General features: G+C 38.7%; 1 protein-coding gene across 2 annotated transcripts; it reads left to right on the forward strand.

Moving 5' to 3' along the window:
• The first annotated feature begins 15,523 nt into the window (after positions 1-15,523).
• Positions 15,524-19,838, forward strand: LOC131007243 (probable boron transporter 2). 2 transcript variants are annotated; one of them, XM_057934400.1, is made up of 13 exons: positions 15,555-15,946; positions 16,181-16,376; positions 16,469-16,551; positions 16,794-16,986; positions 17,096-17,234; positions 17,330-17,495; positions 17,592-17,758; positions 17,846-18,019; positions 18,109-18,204; positions 18,302-18,439; positions 18,566-18,885; positions 18,982-19,249; positions 19,327-19,838. In XM_057934400.1, exons 2-13 carry the CDS (start codon positions 16,273-16,275, stop codon positions 19,639-19,641), a joined length of 2,163 nt encoding a protein of 720 aa, XP_057790383.1. In that variant the 5' UTR covers positions 15,555-15,946; positions 16,181-16,272; the 3' UTR covers positions 19,642-19,838. The 2 variants fall into 2 exon arrangements, with proteins under 2 accessions (XP_057790382.1, XP_057790383.1); XM_057934399.1 differs by having other exon boundaries at positions 15,524-16,376.
• The last annotated feature ends 2,033 nt before the right edge of the window (positions 19,839-21,871 follow it).

Consider the following 21,871-nt stretch of genomic DNA (forward strand, 5'->3'; position numbering starts at 1 on the left):
TTATGTTGAGAGAGAGAGAACCGAGATGTTTGGGGGAAGAAGGATTTGGGCTTCTTTCCTTATTTATGAAAATTGGGCTTAGTTTAAATGGGCTCCTATTTTAATTGAGTTGGGCCAAATTTTTGGGCTTTAATTATTTATTCATTGGGCCTTGTTGTATTTATTTTCATGTGGGCCTTTATTATTTCTCTTTGGGCCGAATTTACTAATGAAAGCCCAACTGCATTCTATTTTAATTGGGCTTTCTTGATTTTATTGTAATTGGGCCTCTGAAATTATTTATATGGGCCGATTTTAATTACTGATTGGGCCTCTGATATGGGCCGATTTTAATTACTGATTGGGCCTCTGAATTTATTTATATGGGCCTTTGATTATTCACTTATTTGGACTGCTGTATCATTTCAGTTGGGCCTTGGTTATTTTATTTCATTGGGCCGAATTTATTTAAATTGAAGCCCATTTATTTTATTTTAATTGGGCTGTTATATTATCTTTGTTGGGCCTCGTTTGAATTATTTAATTGAGCCCAGCTAATCAAATTATTTATTTATTGAGACAAGATTTATTTAATTACTTGAGCCGATGAATTATTTCAATTGGGCCTCTCATGTTAATTATTCAAGCCAATTCTATTTAATTAATTATTAGGCTGCCTTATGTTGAGCCTTTTAATTATTTAATTTTATAACATTACTTGTTCCTATTTTTTTTTTAGCCCGATTAATTATGAGGTTATAAAGCGAATAAGTTGAAGTACTTATTTATTTTCTATTGACTACGAGGAATGGGGTTTATTTAATTGACGGATTAGAACACCCCGAAGAGAACGGATTAATTTTAGTTAATTATCCGGCTTCATGAGACGAGACGTAGCTTTTGTTTAAATTCGATAGCCTGGATTAACAATAGAAATTCCCTGATTATTATCTTAGAATAATAGTTCATGCATACGAGGTTCATGCATAGTTAAATTATGCATTCTCATTTAATTGAGAATTTTCCCTCGATTTAAAGTCTTACATTATATTCTCGTAATAAAGGTCAAGCACGAGATTAATAATCGGTCAAGGAGCTACTGTATCACAAAAAGTTTCTATCAGGTGGGCATTACTTTCATATATATCAAATGAGTTTAAATGTTACGTTCAAGCAAGTTATTTCATGACTAAATTAATTGAAGTTATTTCAAATATTGTCTTGCCATAAAATATTTAAATTTCAGTATGATATCTATCTGATGTGACTTTTATTATGCAATCGAATTCGGGTCCTGAGCAGTTGATAGCTATCCTGCCAGGGCTAGTGTACACCAGTGACCGTGAGTCATCTAGCGGGTTGGCCGGTCAAGTGACCGTGAGAGGTGGCCACCTTTCCGGCACAAAGTTCCAGATATGATAGATTACAAGAGAACTTAGACTGCAGTCGAACTTTAAGAATCACAAATGAATTTAGTAAGCTTGGGCCTTTTAGCGAAAAACTCCCTTGCTGTACTGTTTAATTATGGCATGACAATTTACAGTTTTGAAGCATGTATTTTATACTTAGGCATACGTGCCCACTGAGTACTTTTGTACTCAAGCCCTGCATATATTTCTAAATGTGCAGGTTGAGCAGCTACCGATGTTGATGAAGTGACGAGCGGGATTCTTTTGTCTTATTATGTATTAATGAACTCTAGGGTTACATGTCTTCATACATGTAATCAGAACCTTATTCCGCTGCGTACTCAGAAGTTTTATGTTTATTTGGCTAAGTCAGAGATATCTGAACTTATTAGTTATTTGAGTCTATACGACTAAACTTCTGTTATATTATAAATATCCCTTTTGTGAAATGATGAAATGTGATCCTTTCTTGTTTGATTATTCCCCTTTCTACCCCGCTTCTAATCTCCCTCCATTAGTCACGGTTTCCCCGGCTTAATTATCCTTAATTAGGACCGGTCGTGACAGAGTGGTATCAGAGCAGTTCATTTGCTCTGAACCCTAGAGTTAATAAATTTTTCTAGTATGATCACTAGTATGAAAGAGTCAGTCGGCAAAAGCTCAGCACTTCATCACATCGCTATGCTCAACAGAAAGGAATGCAACAGAAAGTTTTGAATGTTGAAGTTTATATTTCGCCTTGATGCAGATGTTGATTTTACTTATGCCTTTTTATGGAGATGTTACTCAATGAACTTAGATGCGCTAAAGATGCATGATCACTGTTATGAACACAACAATAGAAGGAATTTAGCAAGAACATTTTTGCTTTTCTCTGTAAATTGAGGCGATGAGTAAGTTACAAAGTTAGTGAACCAGACGAGAAATCAACAAACAAAATACAATGGGGAGTAAAGAAAAGTGTCACACACGAGATAGTGACACGGGCATAGATCTTCGTTCGGATTATTCACGCGAGGCGGATACCGAATCAACTATCGCCTTAATCAGAGTATAGTGGGAACACTTTTCATAGTAATAAGAATACCCTACATAGTTTGGAAACTGCAACATAGCGGAGTTATCTCTTTTCAAAAACCTAGTTAGTACTAGTTGCAGCATATTTAAGACTTCACGAATTATATTCGAGTCTAGTGTTAGGCTATTATGATTATAATACCGTGGTTTGAATTTCGAGACCTCAAGTAGAATTATTACCTTACTGTTGTAGATATGTTTGAACCCTACTGTTTTTGCCACCTACTTTGATATTCGTGAGTTTGATTATGCGACCTTCATGTATAGATGGCAAGGATGCGCTTTACCAGACGACGGCCGTTGCGTCGAGATGCTAGTCCGGATACTATCAGGAACTCATATTTTACTTATCGCCGATGCCACGGTGATGATTTAGGCCAATTCTTGGCCGGCTTCCATCGACACTGGGTCGCTGCAAGAGACCATGGGATATCGGACTATGACGGAATGGAGCGGCTAATGGATTTGCTGCCATCAGAATGGCAGGGATGGGCGAGGATGATTTCCGCTCACTACATCACTCGTTCTGGCAGGTCCTATGATTTGCATTATGACTTCTCTGGATTTACTGCTGAGATCCAGGCACAATTCACTCGTTGGGGAAATGCTCCTCGAGGGCCGTATATACGTCCGGGAGACCTTGCTCGAGTCGGAGTACCTTCGCCCAACGAACTACTGGACCCACTTCCGGAGCCGACTCCACCAGCAGCCCCTATCTTAAGGCAACCCAGGAGGCACGACGCTGAGGCAGGCCCCTCTAGGCCTCAAGCCTACAGAGATTTTCCACCTGGCACGGGTTCAGTGCCATTAGTCTGTGAGCCACCATTGTCATCGAGGCAGTTGAGCAAGGCAGAGATAGCAGCCGCTATGGTCAACGTTGACAGAGTCTTAGCTGATACCATGGATTTCCTCAATAAGGGAAAAGCCCCGGCCATGGACGACCGCCCAACTCTTCGAGTCACCTTGAAGATGATTCGCTCAGCCATCATTGGCCAGGCAGCAGGTGAAGGAAGGGGTGAGTCGCACCCATCTGGCGGAGAAACAGATGAGGACCCAGAGGAAGATCCGGAAGAGGATCCAGAGGAAGATCCGGAAGAGGATCCAGAGGAAGACAGCCATGCCCCGACCCAGGGATCTTGTACCCGATCTTCTTAGACCGGTTTATATATATATATATATATATATCTAATAGGATGATATTTAAATATTCCAGAAACATAGATTGTTTTAATGCTCTTTGTATGCCATATGCCGGCATAGTCTTTTGACTAGTATTAGTACGGATACGCGAAACCTTGGGCCGTTCTGTGATTGAGTACTTTTTGTAATGGCCTCGCTGGATAGCCAGTTCATCATGTGTGGTACTTACATAGATCTTTGAACCTAGATTTTTATGATGATGTAAAGTCCTCATTGAGACAATTTTCCCTATGTTATATATGGTGACCTTATTGGTCTTTCGTGGCAAGTCATTCCGCTATGTTTTATTTATATGTTCGCTTAAGTTTTAACAGGAGCAGAACTCGATGAGTTAAAGAGTAACTATAGAAATGATAGTATGTCCTTATTACATTTTAATGCGTTGACAACTTATGTTTTGACCTAATAGAATGCCGCCAAAACGAGGACGACCAAGAGGAGGGGGCAGGATTCCCCGAAATGAAAGAAGAGACCCAGAAACAGTGCCAGAACCAGAACCCGCAATAGTTCAACCACCTGTTCAGCCAGAACGACGGATTGAAGAATTATTTTTGCGACAGAACCCACCTACTTTCAACGGGACAGGAGACCCGGCAGAAGCTGAAACTTGGGTTCGCGCTATTGAACGCATTTTCAACTTCCTGCGTTGCACCGACCAAGAACGTCTGACTTGTATGTCCTTTCAGTTGACTGGGTCAGCTGATTTCTGGTGGGAAGCACGAATGAAAACGATGACAGCAGAGCAGTTAGAAAATCTGACTTGGGAACAATTCAAAGCTGGTATATATGACAAGTATATACCCAAGAGCTACCGCAAGAAGAAGGAAGCTGAATTTTACAATCTAAAGCAAGGGAAGATGTCGGTAACTCAATATGACAGGATGTTCTGCGATATGTCTAGATATGCGCCGGAACAAGTGGACACAGATGAGAAGATGGCTGAAAAGTTTTGTGCTGGTCTGAGGCACGAGATTAGGATGGCCTTGGCAAGCCATGGAGGATTGTCTTACACTGAGTCGCTCAGTCGAGCGTTAGACATTGAGGCAGCCATGCCAGGAGAAAGACTTGCAATTGTACCTGCGCCAGCACCTCCACATGATCAAAATCATAATCAGAATTTTAAAGGAAAAAGGAGATGGGACAACAGTAACCCGAACCAAGGCGAGAAGAAGCCATGGCAGGGACGGGTCTTCCAGTCACAGGGCTATGGAGGTCAGAGTGCACCGAAACAGATGGAAAATAACCAACAGAGGGCCCCACATTGCCCCAAATGTAACAAAAATCATGTGGGAATCTGTAAGGCCGGCAGTGATAGTTGCTATATCTGTAACCAGAAGGGGCACTATGCAAACCGGTGCCCGAATAAGCAACATGGAACGAGTTCAAGGCCAAACCCACCTATCCAGGCTCCGCATCTGCGAGCAATCCAAGCTTTGCCGCAACCATACCCAAGGCAGCAACCACAGTATCAGCAGCCACAGCAGCACCAACAGCTACAATACCAACCACAACCTCAACAACCGTATCAGCAACAGGCCCGCCAACAACAGCAGCGACAACAGAAACAACATGAAAAACCTCGTCATGCTAGAGCCTATGCTATGAGGCAGAAGCAGCCCGAGAACAACCAGGGAAACCTGGCAGGTATGGGCATGCTACTCAATACTCCTGTTGTACTTCTATTTGATACGGGCGCATCGCATACTTTCATCTCAAGTACATGTGTTGATACATTAAAACTTAAAATGGAAAGAGCTGACCAGGAGTTGAGTATATCATCACCTATAGGAGGGATGACGACAGTAGATCATGTGTGCTTGAACCTAGAACTGAACATAGGGTCACACAAGATTGTAGTGAACAACTCTTATGTTATACCGATGGGAGATGTGGACATAATCCTAGGAATGGACTGGCTAGCCGAGAACTATACCACCATCCTTTGTAACGAAAGACAGATATTGTTTCGACCCCCAGGAAGGGAGCCGTCACATTTCCACGGAATTAGTATGGGAAGAAGAAAGATGATCATCTCCGCCCTACAAGCAACGAAAATGATGAAGAAGGGATACCCAGCTTACCTCGTATACTTGCACGGAGAACTGGGTACTGAAAAGAGTATAGAAGATGTAGCAATTGTACGGGACTTTTCAGATGTATTTCCAGAGATTCTGCCAGGGCCACCACCGGACAGACCAATTGAGTTTACCATTGATTTGGAGCCCGGGGCAGCTCCCATTTCGAAGGCACCATACCGGATGGCTCCTAAAGAGTTGGAAGAACTCAAGATACAACTGCAAGAACTTTTGGAACTTGGATTCATTAGGCCAAGTGTATCACCTTGGGGTGCACCTGTACTTTTTGTGAAGAAAAAGGATGACACATTGAGAATGTGCATAGACTATAGGGAACTGAACAAAGTGACACTGAAGAACAAATATCCTTTACCAAGGATAGATGACCTCTTCGACCAGCTCAAGGGAGCAAGCGTGTTCTCGAAGATTGATTTGCGGTCTGGTTATCACCAGCTGAAGATTCGACCAGAAGACGTACCTAAGACGGCATTTCGAACTAGGTATGGCCACTACGAATTTGTAGTTGTGCCATTCGGGCTAACTAATGCGCCAGCCGTGTTCATGGACCTCATGAATCGAGTATTCCATCCGTATTTAGACAAATTTGTCTTGGTATTCATAGATGACATCCTGATCTACTCGAAGAACGATAAAGACCATGAGGAACATCTGAGAATTGTTCTAGAAACGTTGAGGACAGAGCGCCTTTATGCCAAATTCAGCAAGTGTGAGTTTTGGCTCAGCGAAGTCACGTTTTTAGGACATATTGTATCATCAGAAGGGATTAAAGTGGACCCTGAAAAAGTGCAAGCAGTGCGCGAATGGAAATCGCCTACTAACCCTAATGAGATAAGAAGTTTCTTAGGATTGGCAGGTTACTATAGGAGGTTTATGGAAGGATTTTCCAAAATTGCAAGGCCAATGACGCAACTACTCAGGAAGGGAATAAAATTTTCTTGGACAGAGGAGTGCGAGAAGAGCTTCCAAGAACTTAAGGAGAAGTTAACTACGGCACCAGTGTTAGTCGTCCCAACAGCTGATAAGGAATACATGATCTACACAGACGCGTCCAAAAATGGACTTGGTTGCGTGCTGATGCAAGAAGGAAGAGTGATAGCATATGCGTCACGACAACTTAGGCCACATGAACTGAATTACCCGACTCATGATCTGGAGTTAGCTGCAGTGGTGCATGCGCTAAAGATTTGGAGGCACCACCTATATGGAGTTAGGTGTGAAATATTCACAGATCATAAAAGCCTGAAATACTTTTTCGAGCAAAAGGACCTCAACATGAGACAAAGGAGATGGCTCGAACTAGTGAAAGACTATGACTGCGGTATTAACTACCACCCAGGCAAGGCCAACGTAGTGGCTGATGCATTGAGTCGTAAGACCCAATCTAAATTGGGAGCTCTCATCACTCGAGAGACGGTGCTCATAAGGGAATTTAGCAAAATGAGCATAGAAGTGGTTAAACCACCAGGGACGATAGCAAGCGTTGTGGCAACAGTACCTAACTTGAGGAAGATGATCATAGAAGCACAAAGAAAAGACGGGAAGATGGAAAAACTACGGGAAGCAGTAAGAAAAGGAGGCATCAAGAATTATCAAGAAGCATCAGATAATGTTATCCTCTTTGAAGGAAGAATATGCATCCCCCACGATGATGAGCTTAAGGATAAAATCATGAGTGAGGCTCACGATACCCCTTATACTGCCCACCCAGGCAGTACTAAGATGTATCAGGACCTAAAGAAACACTTTTGGTGGGAAGGAATGAAGAGAGACATAGCGTCATTTGTGGAGAAATGCCTAGCATGCCAACAGGTGAAGGCCTTACATCAAAGGCCATATGGAAAACTACAACCGTTGGAAATTCCAGAATGGAAGTGGGAGCACATCGCAATGGATTTTGTGACCAGTTTGCCCAAAACAAAGAGAGGAAACACTGCCATTTGGGTAATAGTGGATCGACTCACAAAATGTGCTCATTTTATACCAATACCGATCACACATGGGTCAGACAAGCTAGCTCAGTTGTATGTTCGAGAGATTGTACGCTTACACGGTGTACCAGTGTCGATCACTTCAGACCGAGACTCAAAATTTACTTCTAGATTTTGGATGAGCTTACAGAAGGAGTTAGGCACGAGGTTAAATTTCAGCACCGCCTTCCACCCGCAGACAGATGGGCAGTCTGAAAGGACAATTCAGACCCTCGAAGATATGTTGAGAACAGTGGTGTTAGATAGAGGTGGAAGTTGGGAAGTAGTACTGCCGTTGATTGAATTTGCCTATAATAACAGTTACCAGGCGACTATCGATATGGCACCATATGAGGCATTGTATGGAAGAAAATGTAGATCACCACTTTATTGGGATGAAGTGGGTGAGAGAAAAGTTTTAGGACCAGACATGGTAAATGAGATGGTTGAGATAGTCCGCCAAATCAGAGGGCGAATAAAGGAGGCGCAAGATAGACAGAAATCTTACGCTGATGCACGCCGAACCGAATTACAGTTTGAAATAGGAGACAAGGTCTTCCTAAAGGTATCTCCTACCAAGGGGATAACTAGGTTTGGTGTCAAGGGAAAACTTAGGCCCCGATTCGTAGGACCTTATGAGATTTTGGAAAGAATAGGCCCAGTAGCCTATAGGTTGGCATTACCGCCAAGTTTTGGAAACGTTCACAATGTTTTCCACGTATCACAACTCAGAAAATACGTTTTCGATCCAAAGCACATAATCCACCAAGAAGAGATGATCCTTTGCCCAGACTTAAGTTATGAAGAGAGACCAGAGGCCATTCTAGATCGAAAAGTACAACAACTCAGGAATAAGGCAATTACATCAGTGAAAGTCTTATGGAGACACCACGGACAAGAGGAAGCCACATGGGAGCTTGAAGACAAAATGAAGGATAAATACCCCGAACTGTTTTAGAAGAATTATGCAAATTTCGGGACGAAATTTTTGTTAAGAGGGGTAGTATGTAGTGACCCGCTCTTTTATAAATATTAAATCCAGTAATGAGTGTTTATTTATGTTCATCAGTGAATGAAAACGGTTATTATTCTGATATGAATTCAGCTTATGATCCTGAATTTATATTGTTTAAGCAGTCAATGATATTATTTCAGAGTTATAACTGACTTAGCAAAGTCACGTTATTTATTTAAGCGAGATGGAATTAGAATTTATTTTTACTCAAGTCGTGGATTATTTCCGACTCGTGAGTTAATTAAATCTGCGGATTTAATTTATATATCAAGACAACGAACAAATTAAATCTACGGATTTAATTTAGATTCATTTTACAACTTATCGATTTTAGCGAGTTATCACATGTCGAAATCGAGATTTATGTAAATATACAATATTCCAATCACATTGATACATTGATGTCCACAACTCATAATAACATACAAAGTCATCAGTATCATTACACAAACTTTCTTTTTGCTCCACCATGCTTTTCTCCCCATTCATACAACACCACCACTCAACACTCAAGTGCACTCCATCGCCCCTTTGCCTTCCTAGCCTAAAAGTTCAGCCAAAACACTTCCTTAATCACTAGCAAACCAAGGGAAGTAATTAGTCTAAGATGCTGCCAGAAACTCCAAGGTGAGATTTGGCTTTCATTCATCCGGTGCTCTGCCACTTCAAGGTAAGCTTGGCTTTACTCCTTTCATCTCCTTCCATTAACCAACTGCAATTACTAAAACAACAACATTCGATCTATTCAGTTCAGTCATTCCAGCTCATTTAACTCAGCAACAACAGCCAACCAACATTTATACATCAAGGTATTTACACTATCTCAGTCACCCTCTCAACATACGCATCTAGCATCCTCAAGCATGATTAGTTAAGCCTAGAACATCAATATGCTTCACACACAAATGGAAAAGAGAAAAACCTCAGCTCATAAATCGAATATAGACTTGCTAGCATGCTCACACACATAGAGTGCTAAGTACTAGATTCTTACTCGAGTAAATCTATACTCATATCGAAACTCAATCACGCAACGAAAAGAAAAGAGACGGAGAATTGAAACTTAGCTTTAATGTGAGGAGTGGGCGACTGCCTGCTCTGAATCGGAAGCGACGCACCTCCGCTCGGTCGGAACGGCGACGAGGCAGAACTTTGCTGCTTGTCGGAACTCGAAGGACCGAAAAGGAAGGGCCGGAGAGGCAGCGGCGCCTCAAGACAGTCCAGCGACGCGGCGAATCTCGCCGATTCCAGAGTAACAGCAGCGGCGGCATACCCATCGCCCGAATCCAGCAGCAACGGCTCGGTGCACGACGGCGGTGGCGATTTTCAGGCGGAGCAACGCCGGTTTGAGGCGACAACCTCGCCGAAAATTTCAGGAGCAGCGGCGGCGATTTCTGATTTGAGAGAATTAGGGCTCCTCACTTGGGGATTCCCCATTAAATCGAGGAAGGAGAGAGGACGAGCGAAGGCTCGGCCTCCACCGCGACTCCAGCCAGACGGACGACGGAGAAGGCGAACAGACGGCGGCCGTGCGCACCCTATGGCGGAGAGGGCAGACGCCTGTTCCAGACGAGGGGATGGAGAGGAAGCTACCCCACGCCCTTTTTCGAGCGGAGGCCGAAGGCGGAAGACCAGATAGACGGCGGCCGAGCTCCTTTACGGCGAGACGGCGGCTGCGGATTTCGGAGCGGCGACGGCAGCGCCTCGGCTGGAACGAGAGGAAGAAATAGAGAGAGAGAGCTCGACTGTTATGTTGAGAGAGAGAGAACCGAGATGTTTGGGGGAAGAAGGATTTGGGCTTCTTTCCTTATTTATGAAAATTGGGCTTAGTTTAAATGGGCTCCTATTTTAATTGAGTTGGGCCAAATTTTTGGGCTTTAATTATTTATTCATTGGGCCTTGTTGTATTTATTTTCATGTGGGCCTTTATTATTTCTCTTTGGGCCGAATTTACTAATGAAAGCCCAACTGCATTCTATTTTAATTGGGCTTTCTTGATTTTATTGTAATTGGGCCTCTGAAATTATTTATATGGGCCGATTTTAATTACTGATTGGGCCTCTGATATGGGCCGATTTTAATTACTGATTGGGCCTCTGAATTTATTTATATGGGCCTTTGATTATTCACTTATTTGGACTGCTGTATCATTTCAGTTGGGCCTTGGTTATTTTATTTCATTGGGCCGAATTTATTTAAATTGAAGCCCATTTATTTTATTTTAATTGGGCTGTTATATTATCTTTGTTGGGCCTCGTTTGAATTATTTAATTGAGCCCAGCTAATCAAATTATTTATTTATTGAGACAAGATTTATTTAATTACTTGAGCCGATGAATTATTTCAATTGGGCCTCTCATGTTAATTATTCAAGCCAATTCTATTTAATTAATTATTAGGCTGCCTTATGTTGAGCCTTTTAATTATTTAATTTTATAACATTACTTGTTCCTATTTTTTTTTTAGCCCGATTAATTATGAGGTTATAAAGCGAATAAGTTGAAGTACTTATTTATTTTCTATTGACTACGAGGAATGGGGTTTATTTAATTGACGGATTAGAACACCCCGAAGAGAACGGATTAATTTTAGTTAATTATCCGGCTTCATGAGACGAGACGTAGCTTTTGTTTAAATTCGATAGCCTGGATTAACAATAGAAATTCCCTGATTATTATCTTAGAATAATAGTTCATGCATACGAGGTTCATGCATAGTTAAATTATGCATTCTCATTTAATTGAGAATTTTCCCTCGATTTAAAGTCTTACATTATATTCTCGTAATAAAGGTCAAGCACGAGATTAATAATCGGTCAAGGAGCTACTGTATCACAAAAAGTTTCTATCAGGTGGGCATTACTTTCATATATATCAAATGAGTTTAAATGTTACGTTCAAGCAAGTTATTTCATGACTAAATTAATTGAAGTTATTTCAAATATTGTCTTGCCATAAAATATTTAAATTTCAGTATGATATCTATCTGATGTGACTTTTATTATGCAATCGAATTCGGGTCCTGAGCAGTTGATAGCTATCCTGCCAGGGCTAGTGTACACCAGTGACCGTGAGTCATCTAGCGGGTTGGCCGGTCAAGTGACCGTGAGAGGTGGCCACCTTTCCGGCACAAAGTTCCAGATATGATAGATTACAAGAGAACTTAGACTGCAGTCGAACTTTAAGAATCACAAATGAATTTAGTAAGCTTGGGCCTTTTAGCGAAAAACTCCCTTGCTGTACTGTTTAATTATGGCATGACAATTTACAGTTTTGAAGCATGTATTTTATACTTAGGCATACGTGCCCACTGAGTACTTTTGTACTCAAGCCCTGCATATATTTCTAAATGTGCAGGTTGAGCAGCTACCGATGTTGATGAAGTGACGAGCGGGATTCTTTTGTCTTATTATGTATTAATGAACTCTAGGGTTACATGTCTTCATACATGTAATCAGAACCTTATTCCGCTGCGTACTCAGAAGTTTTATGTTTATTTGGCTAAGTCAGAGATATCTGAACTTATTAGTTATTTGAGTCTATACGACTAAACTTCTGTTATATTATAAATATCCCTTTTGTGAAATGATGAAATGTGATCCTTTCTTGTTTGATTATTCCCCTTTCTACCCCGCTTCTAATCTCCCTCCATTAGTCACGGTTTCCCCGGCTTAATTATCCTTAATTAGGACCGGTCGTGACAAGGGGTGATGTAAAGTGGACATTTTTTTAATTTTTAATGTGAAGGGTATTTTGGTAACAGTGGACATTTTTTAAGTTTTTTATTTTAGTGGACATTTTTTTATCTTTACAATATGAAAGTGGCCATTTTAAAAATCCACTCTTTTTTTTATGTATTTTAATTATTTTCTAAACATTGTTACATTTGATTCATGAAAAAATAATTCAATATGCATTTTAAATTTAATATAGTATCAAAATCATGAAAAATGAATAAAAATAAATAAGATATGAAAAAGATAAAATGTAAAATATTTTATTTTCTCTCTTTATTAAAATTTTACAACTTTTTATTTATGTTTGTGTATGAAAATATTTATTTATTTATTATAACGTGTAATATTCTATAATGATAATAATGCGTAATGCTAATTTTTATTATCGAATTTTTTTAAAATTTATTTAATAACTTTAATTATAATTACGCTTTATACAAAGTTAAAAAATTATATATTCAAATTCAGGATTTCATTGAGTAATTGACATGGATTATTTTATTTTATTTTTAAAATGTAATTTATATTTATTTATATTATAATTTTATTTAATATTTAAAATTTATTTATTTAAATTATTATTTAATTTCGATGTTCGTCGTGCATCGCACGAATGGCCGTACTAGTTGTATTATTCACATTGTAGTTATGTTTTTGCAATTTTTTTAATAATTTTATACTATTTTTTTGAAAAAATAAAATAAAAACTAAAGTATAAGAAAAAAATAAGTACAATACAAATAATACAATAAAATAATTAAACTTTATTTTTATTTTAAAAATAAATTATTTTTTTTCTTATTTAATTAATCCGTGAATGGTTACAATATGATTGTATAGATTTTTTTGGATGATCTAAACTCGCAACTCATCTATATCTATATAATATATAAAAGATGAGTTTTTCCCTCCATCTTTTCCCTCTCTTTTTCTCTCTCTTCTTCCATGAATTTTTTCATTCTTTTTTCTTTTAGTTTTTCATAATTTAATTCTTTTGCAAATATTGTCAAATTTAATTCGTGATTTTTTTTTCAATATGCATCTTAAATTTAATACTATTGTATAAAAACATAAAAAGTGAATAAGTTAAGAAAATTTTAAAATATTTTATTTTCTCTCTTTTCATTAAATATTTTATTTTCTCTCTTCTCATTAAAATTTTATCACTTTTATTTAGGTTTGTATATGAAAATATTTATTATGACGTGTAACTCTATAGTAATAATGTGTAAATGCTAATTTTTGTTATTGAATAATTTTTATTACACTTTATACAAAGTTGTTAATATAATTTTTAAATTTAAGATTTTATTGAATAATTGACGTGAATTATTTTATTTTTAAAATATATTTTATATTTATTTAAATATATTGTCAATTTCGATGTTCGTCGTACATCGCACGAATGGACGTTCTAGTTAGTCATTAAATGCCACTTGAATGAAAATTACATCAACCCATGACATTCTTGTAGTTTCATCATTGTTAATCCTTCTCTAAAAAAAAAAATCATTGTTAATCCAATCATCTGCATTTATAGAATTTCGTGAAGAAAGAAAAAAAAATGGAAGGATAATGAAATCAAATGGGAGAAGAAAGGATTGGGCTAGTTGGGCCGTTATAACTATTCACTGCCTAAAGATGCGGTTGAGGATACTCTGCTACAGCACCGTGTAGTTTTTTTAACATTTTTGTCTTTCTTACATTACTCAAAATGAAAATTTATTTTTTAGGATTGATATATTTATATATATACGATTTATTATTTTTATTTTATTTTAGCATGATTTATTTTATCTTAATATAATTTGCATAATATTATATTTCGCTCGTCTAATTTTTAACTTTTTTCAATTAATCTTTTTGTTTAAGAATATACTCTCAAATTTCCACTTATAATGAGACACCTTCTTTATTAATTTGTCCTATTTATAATAATAATTTTTAAAAATAATATGTGATCCCTATTCATTCTATACATATTTAATAAGTGGATAGAGACTACCAATTTTACACTCTTAACACATTATTCTTAATCTTTATGTTCATTTCTATTGTGCCATTATAAGTGGGACGGAGTGTGCATATCATAATTACTTTTACGTATAATTTATAAATTGATTTATACTCCTCCCGTCTCATAAGAATGTACTTCCTTTATTTCTCATTTTAGTATTCATCTTTCTATTTTAGTCTGTCCCACAATATAGTATCTATTTCTATTTTTAAGTAAAAGTATTTCACACAATCATATGAAATCACTTTAATCACTTTAACACTCTCATAAAAGTGAGACCATCATTCCACTCACAACACACTAAACCATTTTATTAAAACTTGTGTCATTCTCAAATGAATACTAAAATGTAGGACGAAGCTCGCTTAGGGGATGACACAAATTTTAAGAAATATTTGGTAGATAATGTACTGAGTTGAGAAAGGACCCACTTTTTTTCATGTATGGTGTTTTCAAAGGATAAAAATGTAAAAAATCGTGTAAGGCCATGTCTCAAAATAAAAGTGATATATTTTGATGGGACAAATGAAAATGAAAAAATGATACTCCCTATGTCCCTCAAAACTTGAGCAGTATTTCTTTTTGGGTTGTCTCGCGAAGCTTGAACATTTTTCTTACATGGTAGTTTTTTTTTCTTTTTCACCTATCATAGTTAACACACAAAATGCTAACTCTTTAAAAACCTGTGCCAAAAGAAAATTGCTCAAATTTCGTAGGACGGAGGTAGTACATTTTTATGCAACGGAGGAAGTATTATTTTTATAATCAAATCTTATTTTATTTTATAATATATCCTCCAACCCTGAAAAATGTATCACTTTTTCGATTTTCGTTCATTCTTAGGTATATTTTGAGACGCGATCCATATAATTCTTTATATTTTTATTTCTGAAAAATACTACAACTAAAAAGTAGTGGCTTTTTATTTCTTAAAGATCGTAACGTTGATGGAGTGATACATTTATAATTAAAAGAAAAGGTAAAAATATAAAAAAAGGGCAAATTAGTCCAAACGGCCGAGTTTTGATTCAAAAAACTACAGAGCACAAGTTGTGGGCAGAGAATCCTCACCCCAAAAATGCATTGCCAGCGACAGCTAGGCTCGAACTGTATTCTTCTTTTCCTCTTCAGCAGTTTAGAGCTTTTACTATATTTAATGAGCTCAAGCACAACTATTTGGCAATTTATTTACGAGTTGTGATTGTATGGTGCATTGTTCAATAATACTGCAGATCCCTTTTCAGCAGCTATCCTTTTGACCCGCCTCTCTCTCTCTCGCACACACACAGTCGTCACTTGTTTCTTCTCTAACTAGTACTTGTATATTTCAGAAGAAACAAGCTCTATATATTTGGGATCTTCCTCTCTCTCTGTTATTCGCGCGCTCACACTGTGTTTTGTGAATCTTGATTGCGCTTTTGAATGCTCTGGGCTTTCAAGATTCTTGAATGTAAACTCTTCTTTCATTCTTGTTCTTTTCTTATTCTCGAATATTGGTTATAAAAGAAGAAAAAAAGTGTCCAAAGTTGACATTTTTATCGATCAAGATTCAAGAATCTTGATTGGTATTGGAAGTGCTGCCATTTGTTGATACTTGAAGGGGCACTTTTACAACCTTTATGTAAATTCTTGGGCAGAAAAAAAACTGCTTAATCTTGTTTGATCAAATCCTATGGCAATGCAGTTTCTTCCATAGCCATTTCTGAGTTTGGTTTTTCTCTGAAATTCCACTGAGCCATTCTCGAGGAAGACAATAAAATCTGGGGGTTTTCGGAAATGGAAGAATCATTTGTGCCCTTTCGTGGGATTAAGAATGATATTCATAACCGGCTGCATTGCTACAAGCAAGATTGGAGTGGTGGATTCAAGGCTGGTTTCAGGTATGCACACTCATTTTTCTTGGATTCTTACCAATATTTGTTTTGAATTTGCAGTTCTTTTGTTGTAATACTGTCCCTCCCATTGATTTCAGAATATTGGCTCCTACAACCTACATATTCTTTGCTTCTGCTATTCCAGTTATTTCATTTGGTGAACAACTGGAGAGAAGCACAGGTTAGTAGATTCATGTTCCTTAATCATCACGTACAAATTCATAATTTTGATGTTTGAGATACTTGTAGATAGGTTAGAGGTGATAAAATTTGTTGGTGATGGTTCTTGTTGATAATTGTATATGACATAGATAATTCTACTCAAAGAAATTGCTGCATCCATGATATATCATTAAGAGATCTTGCAAGACTTTTATTGTTGTTGGAGTGTGATGTATTGACAGTTGTACCTAAAAACTGCAGAGGGAGTTTTAACTGCTGTTCAGACTTTAGCATCCACTGCTGTTTGTGGAATCATACACTCAATAATTGGAGGACAGCCATTGCTGATTCTGGGAGTTGCTGAGCCTACTGTTATAATGTACACATTCATGTTCAACTTTGCTAAGCAGAGATCGGATTTGGGCCGTGAGTTGTTTCTTGCATGGACTGGATGGTAAGCTTCATTCATCTTTACATTCTTGATGGTTTTGTGGTGATTCTTGTTATTGTTGTTTGCCTAATGCCTCAACGTATTCTTTGATATGAAAAACCAAAAAACACAGGGTATGTGTTTGGACTGCGGCTTTGTTGTTCTTGTTGGCTATTCTGGGAGCTTGCTCCATCATCAACAGATTTACCCGTCTGGCCGGGGAATTGTTTGGAATGCTTATTGCGATGCTCTTCATGCAGCAAGCAATTAAAGTAAGGATAATGCACTTAGTACTATCAAGTAAGGAATTTCTTAAGGAATTTCAGCTTCTAAACTATAACATGAATTCCTCAATGGTGTGTGTTAGGGACTCGTGGATGAGTTTCGCATACCAAAAAGGGAAGATACTAGCCTGCCAGCTTTCATGTCTTCATGGCGGTTTGCGAATGGCATGTTTGCTTTGGTGCTGTCATTTGGTCTATTGCTAACTGCATTGAAAAGCCGAAAAGCTAGATCATGGCGTTATGGGTCTGGTTAGTATTATCATACAAACGAGATAATCTAGGAAGAGTAGCTTCCATCTCTGAGGTGAATTGGTAACACGGTTGCTTACTACTGTCTCCTTACAGGTTCGCTTAGGAGCCTTATAGCTGATTATGGTGTGCCATTGATGGTGTTGGTGTGGACAGCAGTTTCATACATTCCTTCTAAGAATGTTCCAGAAGGGATTCCAAGGCGTCTCTTCAGCCCAAATCCATGGTCCCCGGGTGCCTACGAGAATTGGACAGTGATAAAGGCAAGCCTTGTTGCTTAAATTAGTTAAAATTCATTCCTCAGTTCTCCAATAAAACATGAAAAAAATGGTTGATGGTGAATATTTCAGGATATGCTAAATGTGCCGATTCTTTACATCCTCGGAGCTTTTATTCCTGCAACGATGATCGCAGTCCTTTACTATTTTGACCATAGCGTTGCATCTCAGTTGGCTCAGCAAAGTGAATTCAATCTGAGAAAGCCACCTTCCTTCCATTATGATTTGCTGCTTCTTGGTTTTTTGGTTCGTAGACTGATCGACTCATAGTTGCTTCATCTTTCGCGATTAGTCTTTTTAGCTCTGATCCAATTCGTTGTGTTTCTTTTTGTCAGACATTAATGTGTGGTCTATTAGGCATCCCTCCATCAAACGGCGTAATTCCACAGTCGCCCATGCATACAAAAAGCCTAGCTACTCTGAAACACCAGGTGATTGTCTTTTGTAATATTTCCCCATCTCAATGGCTCTCTTGCAGATTTTGTAGCGTTTCGTTGCTCTCTAAAGCTTATTCTATGAATAATTCAGCTACTCAGGAATCGACTCGTTGCCACAGCACGTGAAAGTATTCAAAAGAATTCAAATCTGGCGCAACTATATGGAAACATGCAAGAAGCTTATCAGCAAATGCAGACCCCTCTTATCTACCAGGAGCCATCAAATAGAGTATGCTATTGCCCTCCCACTTTCTCTCTTGTATTTAATTGTCTTTGCTGTGTTGCTCTGCATTCAAGAATTTCTAGATTCTCGTAGAAATGCGCCAACAGGAAAGATCTATTTACTACTCATCAGGGTTTAAAGGAGCTGAAAGAGTCCACAGTTCAGTTGGCCTCTAGCATGGGAAGCTTTGATGCTCCTGTGGATGAGACAGTCTTCGACGTTGAAAAGGAGATTGATGATTTGCTCCCCATTGAGGTCAAAGAACAACGCCTCAGCAACTTGCTGCAGTCCACTATGGTTGGAGGGTGCGTTGCTGCAATGCCCGCGTTGAGAATGATTCCCACCTCCGTGCTGTGGGGATATTTTGCTTTCATGGCCATTGAGAGCTTACCCGGCAACCAGTTTTGGGAGAGGATACTACTTCTCTTCACTGCACAGGGCAGACGATACAAGTCCGTTCGTCAAATACCTCAACTTGTGCTTTCAAGAATCAGCTACTACTAAAGACTTTAAACTAACTACTGTCTTGCGTGAACTTTCTCTGATAGGGTTTTGGAGAAGTACCACGCCACTTTTGTCGAAACCGTGCCTTTCAAGACCATCGCAATGTTCACCCTATTCCAAACGACCTACTTGCTTCTCTGCTTCGGTATCACATGGGTTCCGATTGCAGGAGTCCTTTTCCCTCTCCTTATCATGCTCCTAGTCCCGGTGAGACAGTACGTGCTGCCAAAGTTCTTCAAAGGCGCTCATCTTCAAGATTTAGATGCTGCAGACTATGAAGAGGCACCGGCCGTGCCATTCAACATTCCACCGGTAGATCATCTTTCTCTCACCCCCTTCACATTCCCATCAAATTATTGCATTTTCAATGGTCTTCAATTCTTATGCAGGAGGGAGAACTTGGGTCGAGACTCTCCTTTGCAGATGGAGGAGAGATCTTAGATGGAATGATTACAAGAAGTCGTGGTGAGATCAAGCATACCTGCAGCCCAAGGGTCAGAAGCTCGTCATCAACCCCTGCAAAGGACTTGAAACTGCAGAGCCCCCGTCTCTCAGAGAAGGCATACAGCCCACGTGTGAGTGAGCTGAGAGGCGTGAGAACACCTCAGCTCCACCACGGAAGAGGACCTTACAGCCCCAAGACTGGAGAAGTTGGGGCATCTCATCTGGGGGTGAGTCCGCATAGCTCAACTTCAAACCAGTGAGAAAAACGCGAGACGCCTTTTGTCTGTACGTACGTGGGGGGAGTATGATATAGTCGCGTCCATAAGTCTTTTTAGAGCTTTGATTTGGTTATGTTGTTGTAAAATCTTGTCTGTGTTTTCCTCTTGAGGGGAGCCTCTTGTATAATTAACCTTACATCGATTCCTTAAATGGTGAAAATAGTAAGTCTTGTTGAATAGCAGATGGATTTTTTTTTTCTGTTTCTGTCTTTAAATGTACATTTCACTAAAATCTATCAGATAAAAAATTTCTGCTTAATGTGCTATTTCTCAAGTGCACTTCACTAAAAGCATGCATAAGAGCTCTCTCTCTCAACACAATATGGATCAGAAAGTTTGTAATAGAACTCCGTGGTTAGTGTCTGAGGCCAAATGTCTCAAGTTGGAGTCTACTATCACACGATCTTTAAAATTATCTATTCATTAATAAAAAATAAAAATAAAAAAGAAGTCCCTTTTGGCGTTTTCATCTTGTCAAACTATATCTTCATATACACAGAAACAGAGCAATGATTCCCAAGAGAGGCCTATAATTTTCCGAAAATCAAGAAGGATTATAACTTCAAATTTTGGAAACAGATGTAAAAATAGTAATTAAACAAGACATATACGAATTGTGTGGGCTTCATCACTGTGGATACAGACACAGACAAATGTGGGGAAAGAAAATAGGAAATTCGGATTTCACGAGAAACAATATGAGCTGTAATAAGAATGGATTAAGAGCTTAATTTGGAAATGCTGATGTTAAGCAGCAATGATGGATACAGTTGAATCCACAAAGAAAAGAAAAGCAGGGGTGAGAAATGCATGAAGAAAAGAGAATGTTGTGGTTTGGCAAGCATTGACTTAATGTTGTAATCATCATACAATCTTTGTTCTTGTTTTTAAAAACAAAAGCAGGTGCCGATTTTCCAGGATAAAAGTAGCATGGAAATGAGGTCTCAACCACTCACTAAAAGCACATATCCCTCTCAATTCATCACATTACACTAGCTCTATCTCTATGGACTTATGATTTGATTCAACATAGCTTATAATCATCAAAATCTGGAATTTTGCTCATCTCAAATACTATACCACTACACGTGTCTTTTTGTTTTTGGTCAAAATTCGAATAAATTTAGGGCGTGTTTGCTTTTTATCCCTCTAAATGGAGGAATAACAAAAATTTATGCATTTGAATGTTTGCTTTCTTATTCCACATTTTACACAAACACCATTTTTCCTTCCTTCAAGAAGATATAATATTATCCCTCCATTTTAGTGTGATAATATTATCCCTCCTTGAAGTGAAAATAAGGAAGGAAAAATGATGTTTGTGTTATTTGGTAGTGTAGAAAATAGAATGACGATAAATGTAAGGATGCAGAACCGAGGCGAGAATAAATTCTCTCTCCGTAAGGCAAAATTACTTCCGCTCTGTGCTCGCGGATCTACAGTAATTGCCCCCCAAGATACAACGGTTTCGGGATGATAGACGAGTCCTTAGCACTAGGAGTTCGCTATCCGGTCGAACGGCTTGATACTCGGGACTGAGTATGTAAACTAAACTAATATGACAAATTAATTAGCTGAATTCGTTGGTGTGTTTAATCTCATTCTGGAGGGCCCTATTTATAGTAGTCCAGGGGTTTCCTTGAACTGACGTGACTGTTTGGCCAAACAGGAGGTCCGAACAGGCGTGTCTCTTCGGTCTTGAACCGTCGCCACGTGCCCTGTTTGGACAAACAGATCCGAACCAACGTGTCTCTTCGGTCCTCAACCGCTGCCACGTCGGTTTGGGCAAACAGGTGGTCCGAACCGTCGTGTCTCTTCAGTCCTTAACCGTCACCACGTGTACTGTTTGGGCAAACAGGTGGTCCGAACCATGGATATCTTTGGGCATTAATTACTCATTCAATTCTTTACAGATTTGAACAAGTAAATATACCAAATTAATCTACTCAACATGTAGATTCCAAAAATATCATTTAATATCATTAATTACAATGTAATCATGACATTAAATAAGCTATTTATTCCAACAATCCCCCACATGAATGATGATTAATGCAAATGCAAAAAACTAAGTCCCGACGACCCATTATTGCATCAGGATAGGTAGTTGTTAGCTTTGAACCTTCCTTAGTGTAATGCCATCGGATTTACTCGTTGCTCGGTGAACGCGATGTCTTGAACCGGTCAACTTTTGTGTAAACCAAGTCAACAA

Source organism: Salvia miltiorrhiza, chromosome 1 (genome assembly GCF_028751815.1).
Source record: "Salvia miltiorrhiza cultivar Shanhuang (shh) chromosome 1, IMPLAD_Smil_shh, whole genome shotgun sequence".
NCBI classification, from domain to species: Eukaryota; Viridiplantae; Streptophyta; class Magnoliopsida; order Lamiales; family Lamiaceae; genus Salvia; species Salvia miltiorrhiza.

Excerpts from the sequence above, each read along its gene's own strand:
- LOC131007243 (XM_057934399.1), top strand. The coding sequence starts at position 16,273 with ATGGAAGAATCATTTGTGCCCTTTCGTGGGATTAAGAATGATATTCAT. Across the intron at positions 17,235-17,329 it reads TCATGCAGCAAGCAATTAAA|GGACTCGTGGATGAGTTTCG; the intron begins GTAAGGATAATG and ends GGTGTGTGTTAG. Across the intron at positions 18,020-18,108 it reads TGCTGCTTCTTGGTTTTTTG|ACATTAATGTGTGGTCTATT; the intron begins GTTCGTAGACTG and ends TCTTTTTGTCAG.